We start from the raw sequence: 10,028 nt of genomic DNA on the forward strand, positions 1-10,028 counted from the left end.
ACCGGCTAATTACTGGACACAACGGCACACCACAAAACTCGATTGTTGTACCAGTAGCTCACAGATATTTTAAGTTTTGCGTCTTTTTCATGGTACAGATCTTGCAGCTTTGGCTAAAAACAATAGGAGCAAGCAGGACCCGGAACCAATCTATGTGGCATAAATTCAAACAGAAATACGTCACCACCTCTCGTGGCATATACCCCATTGGTACGTTTACAGAACTGCAATGGAAGCACCTTTCTCGCATCACACGAGTCATGTGATCAGCAACCACATGTCACTACTGGTGGAAAAGACGAAGAAGACGACAGGAAATGGGAGAAGGATCGTGGTGCCACATGTGATTTTAACTCCTTATTTAGTGGAAACTCTGCATCAGGGAAACCTTATGTTTTTTTTTTTTTACTTTTACAGAACATTTGCAAAGTTCTGCACACACAGAAACACTACAGGAATGCAATTATATGTTCAATGCAAATGCAGCAGTGTCTTCACAAGTCTGCCTAAACCCAGAACGCTGCTGCTCAGGTTCTCACTAAAACCAGGATGATAGAGCACATCACCTTCCACTGGCTTCCTGGAGCTCAGAGAATAGGTTTTAAAATACATCCAGTTTATAAATCACTGAATGGTTAAGCACAAATTGGAAATACACAAAAAAATTACCAAGTTGGTCCAATAGTATTTTATTTACATCAAACACATAAAAAAACTACTCTGGTGTCAACCTTCCAGAACCTCTCAGGTCTTCTGGTCCTGGTCTACTCTTCCTCCCCAGAACCAGAACCAAACATGGAGAAGCAGCATTCAGCTTCTATGCACCACAAATATGGAACAAACTTCCAGAAAACTGCAAAACAATTGAAACACTGATTTCCTTTAAATCCACCTGTTTAGAGTTGGATTAATAACCGTAACATAGTCTGGATTCCAACTTTTCATTACTTCTCTTCATTTTCCCATCGTAATGTAATGTTTTTTTTAAAATGTTCTGTACAAATAAACTTGACTTTTCTGTGCTGCAGTTTGATGTTTCAGGAGGAAGACGGCAGTGCCTCTTTGTTACCACATGTGGAGGGAGAAACTGAGTGGATGTTGGCTGAGATGAGGAGGATGCAGCTTTCTGGAACCTCCTGGTGGTGTGTGTGAGAGCACTAAGCACAAATATTCACTCATAAATGGATTCACTTTATATGAACAAGTTTCATTAAAGGTCAAACAGCTTGTGGAAATATCAAAGTAGCTTTCTGTTGAGCCTTCAGGCAAAATTTTATCTGATGGCCAGAAGGGGGCGACCTCACGTGGAGCGTAATTCTCCTAAATGTAGAGTCTCCATTTCACAACAGATGCCAACATTTTACACATTTTGTAGTAATTATAGGTTCACTGAAGATTTTTTACCTTCTCTCAAGTTACAACTAACACAAAGTAGGGCAGAATTATAAAGTGTAAAGTTGACCATATATTTTTTTTGAAAATTTTAGAAATATGAAAAATGATGCAAACAATTTGTCACCTCCCTAAAATAATGGCCTGAGTCATGTTTGCCAAAAGTGTTTTCTGTTTTGAAAGAAAAAGAGAGTGATTTTGACAAAGGAAAAAACCTGCCATTTTATTATCAAAAGATGTTTTCGGGGAGGGGGAGAGAGAAAACACTTGGCAAAAAACATATCTATATTTATTTTTTTTTGTCAAAAGTGGCCGTTATTTTAGGAATGTCACAAGTTTTGTATTCAGACTCCTTTATTCTATATCCCTCAATAAAATTCATTGCAACCAGTCAGTCAGCTCCACACATCGTTAAAAAAAGCCTTGAAGTGTCTTAAATTCATTTATCATAGGTCTTCAGTTTACCTGCTGTCATCAGTGGCTATGCTAACTGGCCTTAGCACTGGTGGCAGGCTATGTTGTGGTGAATCAGCTGTAACATAGCAGAGAGCAAAGGGGTGCTGGTGAGCATGAGTGATTGACAACGCTAAGTCCCTCCTCCTGGCTCTGATTGGCTGTTTCTGACTAAGCGATGGATTTCTGCAGTTAGTACCAGGAGAAGACCGAGGAGCTCAATTTTCTTTCTTTGTTTTTATTAAATATACATTCTGCAGCTTTAAGTTTAAACAACATCTATCTACCACCAGGTGGCGCTGTCACCTATCCTTCTTTATGTTTATGCAAAGCAATAATATTTCGGAACTTATTGCACATTTCTCTTTATTCTAAAATCTGACTCAGCTATGACGCTGATTTATTTATGTGTGTGTGTGTGTGTGTGTGTGTGTGTGTGTGTGTGTGTGTGTGTGTGTGTGTGTGTGTGTGTGTTCTTCTAAGCCGATTCCATTTTATTCAACTGGTTGTTTTTCCATCCTTCAAGAGTGGGTGAAGACTAGATTCAGAGTTTCATTTGGACAAAGTCTGTTTAAAGTATTCAAAATGTTCTGAAACAAAAACTTATTTCTGCTGTTCTTCAGTCTCCTGCAACCGATGCTTCACCTCCGAGTTCAGCCTCGGTTCTCATGGTTCTTAACTCCAGATGCAGCAGCGCATCTCAGAAATTAAACACCCGCACTCTTTTACTGGAATTAACATAAATTATCTCCCCTCCTTACTGTTTGGAGCAGTCATCACCACCAGGACCTTTTCACCGGTTTCTTCCCTGGCATCTCACTCTAAGCGATTATGGTTTCTCTCACAGATAAATGAAAAATGTAAATATGTTTTATGTAAACGACAGAAGTGGGTGTAGAGCAGGAGCAACATAAGGAAGTCTGCACTCTGCCAGACGTATTAATCTCCTTCTCTTCAGCGACGCAGCGTGGCAGCTCGTCTTCACTCCTGCTGTTTTCCTCCAGCTTTCTCTGAAATGATCGTCAGTAATCTGTTTGGCACCACATCAGGCCTCAGAGGGGAGAGAAAAAAAACCCAAAACAAGATGCAGGTCTTAAAGAGAAATAAACATTTTAATTAGCGGTTTGGCACTGATGAAGTTAGACCTCTTATTTTCCTGGAGGTTTAAACAAAAACATCTGGATTTAAGTTAAATAATCAGAGATAGAGTAAAATGCTTCAGGCACAACTTGGCAAGTAGAAAGAGACGCAGAAACTATCCGTCATTCACAAAGAGCAACAAAATGTTTGGAGATATTTAGCTTTGCCTGTACATAAAAATCTATAATGAATACATCGACTCCCAGACACCATAACACTTTTGTTCCAAATATCCAGTTTTTACACTAAGGCTGCGTTCACACAGCAGGGCTTGATGCTTAATTTAGATTTTTTACAATGTCAATCAGACTTCTATGTGAAGGGTTTACGTTCACAAAGTGACCCAGGTGTGTAGAATGTGACACTGTTTATGGAAGTAATAATAGATCATCTATTGATTGATTTTAAAGTTTATTCAGCAATGGAAGCCAACAGTATTGTCACAAGATCATTAGATTTTTTTCTGTAGTCAATACAAAAAAACTGTTTTGATTACACAAAAACTATAAGCAGTGATCAGATCACAGTGATCTGATCTGTTGACTATAACCCAGTAATAATTGGATAACAAAATGTGCTTTATAGAAGTTATTTTATACAGAATTTAATCAAGATGAAGCTACAGCTAGGCCACCTGAGTTCTGGGTAAAACATACTCACAGATAAAAGTTGCTCTTCTTTATCTTAAATGTAAAACATATTTTTGATCAGTTTTGGCTTAATTACTGCTCTAAGTGTTCTTTCAGAAATGTACCATTTTAAAATTTTTTGTACATTTTAAGTAATTTATAGGCTAACCCTCGTCTGTCTGGATGTGACATCAGAGGCTGAAGTGGTCTGACTAGGATTGTGATTTGCTATAAGTTTATCATTTTAGTTTTCAACCATTGTTTACATGCAGGATTGTGACTCATGACCGTTCAGACTGCAGATCAAAAAACAATTAGATATGTGTCTGATATAGTTATGGAAATTGCACAAATCAGATTTTTTTGGTGAAAACATTGGATCTGGGTTGCATCACCTGCCATGTGATTGTAGCCTTAGCTGAACATTAAGGTCCAGGAGGGAAGCCCGGTGCCGGATCTTTGCTTTAGTCCTGAATCACCAGCGCAGACGCTCCAGTACGTCACAGAGTGATTCTTTTACTTCCCTTCTCCATCCCAGCATTACTCACAAACAAAATTTTAAATAGTCTGCCATGTTCTAGTTTGTTTCACACCAGGAACACCAAACACTGAGCTCTCCTTTTTCACTGCTGATCAACACTGTCGCTTTTCTTTCTTTTGAGTCTCTTAGCTCTGCTGTTTGTTGTGGTTGTTGGTTCAATTCCCCCGAAGCCAAACATCTAGGGGACTAAATGTCTGCAGTTATTTGTCCTCATTTCCTGTCTTTGTCCAGGCAGCTGAAGTATTTCCCCTGCTTCTTCCTTTGCCTCCAGGAAGTGATTTCAGCAACCTCCAAAACATTTCAGGGGAATGTTGTTACTCTGTGTCCTGAAACTGGAGGCACTTGGATGCCTCCTGTTCCTCTTCTTCACTAGAAGAGGAAAATGCGACAGACTCATATTTTAGTTTCCTTGTAGTCGGTTCTGAAGGAGTCTCTGATCGCCAACAAACCCGAGACCAGGAGGTGTCCGCTGACCTTCCTGTGCCAGTCCAGAGACCGTCCCCTGAAACAAAAGACGAGTTAGGAAGTGGATTCCCTCTGGAGTCTTTCACAGCAACAACACAGACATTCTATAGTTCTAGTGCTCAGAAGCATAGCAAAAAAAAATTCTCCAAAAAAGGCCTAACATAATCTGGGAGATCCATTATGGGAAGCTAGATTCCTTTTTTCCTCAGTTCAATTGGGAACCAAAGTTGCAACATTTGTTGCAGACTATAATGCATCACAATAACATAATCAGGCCTGTCGTGATAACAAATTTTATGTCATTTATGTCACATAAAAATCCAACAACTATTTTCCCACCATTACAGCTCGCCTCCAGTGACTGCCTGCAGTTACCTGGTGTCAGTGCGACAGAGGTGAGTCAGTCGGGTCCTGATGGCCCCTGTGGGCTCCAGCAGGTAAAGGCAGCAGTGGACCTGGACCCTGACTCCGTCTATCTGGACCTCAGGGACCTCAGTCGACATGGAGGACAGGTACACAGGCCCACAGGACGGATCTGCTTGCCAGGTTCTGATAGGAAGAAGAATGCGATTCAGAATGTTCAAAGACATAAGATCAATCTAGAGTTTACAGGAGTTGTCACAATACTCCCACAGGCGTCTCTGCCTACATATTTCTCTATACGTAGGCAGAGGAAAAGATTTAGCTGCTCAACATCTCACTGTGAGCTAAGTAAGATTGGTGGCATCAACTAATTCACCAACTCTTTGGTTAACTAGCAATAACTTGTTGAGCAACTTGTGCAGCAGCAGTTTAAGGTTTGTCTCATAACTGCTTAAAAATAAAAAACAGTGGAGAGAAAACTGGATAAAACAGGAAAAGTCACAGCACCAAATTAGCAGTATTTTACATATTTAAAACAAATTTATTCAATAATTATCAATAACTGGTAAATATCACTATAAGTCTTTCAGTCGTGTTGTCCAACCGTAGATCACATGAATAGAGCTTTCAAGATAAATTGTTAAAATATGATTTTATCAATCGAATCAAATGACATCAGTGTGACAAGTTGTTCAAAATTAATTAACTGTAAGATGTCTATTCATTGCCTCTCCTTGGGCTGCCACCTTATCGTGGTGGAGGGGTTTGAGTGTCCCAATGATCCTAGGAGCTATGATGTGTGGGGCTTTAAGCCCCTGATAGGGTCACCCAAGGCAGACAGGTCCTAGGTGAGGAACCAGAAAAAGTGCAGCCTGAAGACCCGTTATGATACACAACAACTTTGGATCTGGTGTTCCCTCGCCCGGACGCTGGTCACCGGGGCCCCACTCTAGAGCCAGGCCTGGAGGTGGGGCACGATGGCGGGCGCCTGGTGGCCGGGCTTTTACCCACGGAGCCCGGCCGGGCTCAGCCCGAAGAGGAGACGTGGGTCCCCCTTCCAATGGGCTCACCACCTGTCGGAGGGGCCAAAGGGGTCGAGTGCAGTGTGTTACGGGCGGCAGCCAAGGGAGGGGACCCCGGCTTCTGTGCTCGTCACGGATTGTCCATCACGAACACCATGTTCAGGCATGAGGGTGTCCATATGTGCACTTGCCACCAGGACACCCTAGGCCGCAGTTCGATCATCAATTTTGTCATCGTTTCATCGGATCTGCGGCCGTATGTCTTGGACACTCGGGTGAAGAGAGGTACGGAGCTGTCCACTGACCACTACCTGGTAGTGAGTTGGCTCCGGTGGTGGGGGAGGAAGCCGGTCAGACCTGGCAGGCCCAAACGTGTAGTAGGGTCTGCTGGGAACGTCTGGCGGAGTCCCCTCTGACATGGCGCTTTAACTCGTACCTCTGGCAGAACTTCGAACACATTCCAGGGGGAGGAGGGGGACATGTAGGGAGTTCTCCGGGAGAATGGGGTACCGGGCCCTTTGATACGGGCTGTCAGGTCCCTGTATGACCGGTGTCAGAGTCTAGTCCGCATTGCCGGCACTAAGTCGGGCTCGTTTCCGGTGAGAGTTGGACTCCGCCAGGGCTGCCTTTTGTCACCAATTCTGTTCATTACTTTCAGGTGTTGAGGAGATCCGTTTTGGTGGCCTTAGGATTGCATCTCTGCTTTTTGCGGATGATGTGGTCCTGTTGGCTTCATCAGATCGTGATCTGCAGCTCTCGCTGGAGCGATTCGCGGCCGAGTGTGAAGTGACTGGGATGAGGCTCACTGCCTCCAAATCCGAGGCCATGGTCTTGAGCCGGAAAAGGGTAGAGTGCCTTCTCTGGGTCAGGGGGGTCGTCCTGCCTCAAGTGGAGGAGTTTAAGTATCTGGGGATCTTGTTCACGAATGAGGGAAGAAGGGAACGGGAGATCGACAGGCGGATTGGGGCAGCGTCTGCCGTGAATCGGGCGCTGTACCGGTCCGTCATGGTGAAGAGAGAACTGAGCCAAAAAGCGAAGCTCTCGATTTACTGGTCGATCTACGTTCCCACCCTTATCTATGGTCATGAGCTTTGGGTCATGACCGAAAGAACAAGATCACGGATACAAGCGGCTGAAATGGGTTTCCTCCTGAGGGTGGCTGGGCTCTCCCTTAGAGATAGGGTGAGAAGCTCGGTCATCCGGGAGGGACTCAGAGTAAGAGCCGCTGCTCCTCCACGTCAAGAGGAGCCAGTTGAGGTGGCTCAGGGATCTGGTAAGGATGCCTCGTGGACGCCTCCCTGGTGACGTGTTCCGGGCATGTCCTGCCAGGAGGAGACCTCAGGGAAGACCCAGGACACGCTGGAGAGACTATGTCTCTCAGCTGGCCTGGGAACGCCTTGGGGTTCCCCTGGAGGAGCTGGGCCTCCCYTCTGAAGCTGCTGCCCCCGCGACCCGACCCTGGATGAAGCGGAAGAAAATGGATGGATGGATGGATGGATGGATGGATGGATGGATGGATGGATGGATGGATGGATGGATGGATGGATGGATGGATGGATGGATGGATGTGCTAATCGAATGAAGATAAAGCTTTTTATTAAGTTTGTTAATGGGTAGTTGTATCAATACCAAAATGAAAATGAAAGGATTATTTAAATTTTAAATGTCAAAGATGAAGATCTGTGTTATTTTTTATTTTACACAAGACATTGTGAACTTGAAGACTGCTTTGGAAATCTGCAAAGAACTTCACATTTATTTTTTTCTGACAAACACACTTGAAAAGGTAAATTCTCAAAAACTGTTGTAATTGTTTTTTATTCGTCATTGAAATTTTTGTATTTCGGAATTTCATGGCAATACTGAGAAAAAATAAAATTATGAGGATAGTCATATTATGAATGATGTCATATTATGACCTTATACTTGTATTATTGTGACTATTTTAGGACTTCTTTAAATTTTCATAACTGACTGTAATACCACATCTTACAGATAGTCAGACAAAAACAATTTTTATGTTAAAATGGCCTGCTATAAAGTCTGACATCATTTACACTAGTTAAACTATAATTAGAAATATCTTAACTAACTAGTCATAAACCAGTTTCAGATATCTGGAATCTAAGCATGAAGCCGATCTTGTGTTAAAACGGCCTGCAATAAAACGTTAGGTGTTTGTTTTTTTCTTCCAATGAGATTTGCTCAACACGACTGTTGTGCTTTTCCATTTTCCTCTCGTGGAGTAATTTAAAGTTTATGTAATCTGTCATGAAGACGGGGAACAGGAAGCGGCGTTCAGCGATGTTGTCCGACTACATGTCTCCTCTGACTCCAGGCTATGTTTAAACTTTCATCAACCCTATGAACGAAAAACGCTGTTTCATTTCACTCAAACCGATGCTTCGACTGTGCGGTGACTCGTCCGTCCTCGCCGCTCCGCAGAGCCGGTTTGCCTCATTACCTGAGCAGCAGGGTCTCCTGCGGGGGCTGCGAACCCAGTGCGTGGCCCCGGCCCTGCAGCGTGTAGCGGTACACCTCGGCGTCCTTGGAAAGAGCGCGGACGACGGCAGCCCGGCGCAGGTTTGCCTCCCACAGCGGCTGCTCCCTCAGCAGCCGCTGCAGCAGCTCCTGCTGCGGAGCGGCCACCTCCACGCAGCCTCGCCATGTCCACAGCGGGCAGCCGTCACTCATCTGAGGACCAATATAGCAGGAGTCATCGCCATGTCAACATGTTATCACTTTATATACACACAAAAAAAGACAGCTACATTTATGGTATCTAGAAATTTAAAATTATTTATTAGAGACATTATAAAAATATGTGATGCTACAATTGACTGAGTGACGGAAAGGTTTTTAGGGAATTTATTTACTTACTGACCATAAATTAGTTGACAACATATTAAAGGGAGAGTATCATAAATTTTTCAGGCACATAGTGCTTTTTTATAGTACAATCAAGGAGTAGCCTTCAGTTATAAAATTGCTGTATATATATGACTTAAGAGGAATGTGACTTTGTAATTTAACGCCACATGGTCATGAAATTGGGCCTCTCTTTAAAATACAATCGACACTTAAGGGATTTAAAACATGACCTTAATAGACTGTCTCAATTTTTCAAATTTGAATATCTCCAAAATATTTGATTTTTGCGTTTCTTTTTGTTTGTTGGTTTATGTTGTTTTGATCTTCTTTGTACGTCTTTCAAATGTTCTGAAAGACGCTTTAGTCTAGCGGTTCTCAACGTGGGTGGTACCGCCCCCCAGGGGACGTTCAGAGGACGGCAGGGGGCGCTGGCGGACATTTTTACAAAAGGGGGGCGCTGGGATGCCTTTGGGGGGCGTTTGGTCGAAGGTAAACTTTACACCTTAAATGTACAACAATGCCAGTTTAGACTTTGAGCAACTTCGTAAAACTGTATTGTGTAACATTAAATCATGCTTGGCTGCAGCTGTATCGATGGCAGCTCTTCTCAGTGTTTGTTAGCTTCTGTTAGCTTCTTGGCGCAGCTCCGTTTTCCTGCTACTGGTAGCTAAAATCACGACACCCTCACTGTGTATCCATCTGAAAAATGAATCCATTTAAATTAAGAAATCAAGAAAACCCTCCTTAACACCGGTGCTGTAAGTGGTCCGACATGAAACGGGGGTGATAGAACAACACAGCACTTTTAAATTTCAATAATCAGAATGCAAAAATTGTTTCCGTTGTTTTAAAAGGTTTATGTCAGTCTGCCTTTTCCCCATCAATATGCTTCCCGACCGCCCTGCACCTTAGGGGCTTAAAAAAAAGACGTTCACATTGCGCAAAACTCTGAAACAGGAGAATCGGGACATAAAACGAAGCGACGAACTAGATGTGAATTATGGCATAAAAACAGAGAATCCAACGCTGAACAGTGAAAAAATCAACACATGATGTGAAACACATGACGATTAGATGGAGCAGCAGGTGATGAGTTTACTGATGATGAGCGTCAATAAACTATAAAATAAATCTAGCAACAGGAAAGAAACT

General features: G+C 43.0%; 1 protein-coding gene across 3 annotated transcripts in view; it reads right to left on the reverse strand.

Moving 5' to 3' along the window:
- Positions 1 to 2,930: 2,930 nt before the first annotated feature.
- The window catches only part of LOC103476244 (rho GTPase-activating protein 7), a 114,511-nt gene continuing 107,413 nt past the window's right edge, over positions 2,931 to 10,028 (reverse strand). For 2 of the 3 annotated variants that reach the window (XM_008428442.2, XM_008428445.2), the window contains exons 15-18: positions 8,470 to 8,699; positions 4,996 to 5,169; positions 4,605 to 4,657; positions 2,931 to 4,524 (exon numbers count right to left, since the gene is read on the reverse strand). In XM_008428442.2, the coding sequence (XP_008426664.1) occupies positions 4,436 to 4,524; positions 4,605 to 4,657; positions 4,996 to 5,169; positions 8,470 to 8,699 (546 nt within the window). In that variant the 3' untranslated portion in view covers positions 2,931 to 4,435. The remainder of the gene's footprint in view (positions 4,525 to 4,604; positions 4,658 to 4,995; positions 5,170 to 8,469; positions 8,700 to 10,028) is intronic. The other variant, XM_008428444.2, reaches the window with a different exon arrangement.

Source organism: Poecilia reticulata, linkage group LG14 (genome assembly GCF_000633615.1).
Source record: "Poecilia reticulata strain Guanapo linkage group LG14, Guppy_female_1.0+MT, whole genome shotgun sequence".
NCBI classification, from domain to species: Eukaryota; Metazoa; Chordata; class Actinopteri; order Cyprinodontiformes; family Poeciliidae; genus Poecilia; species Poecilia reticulata.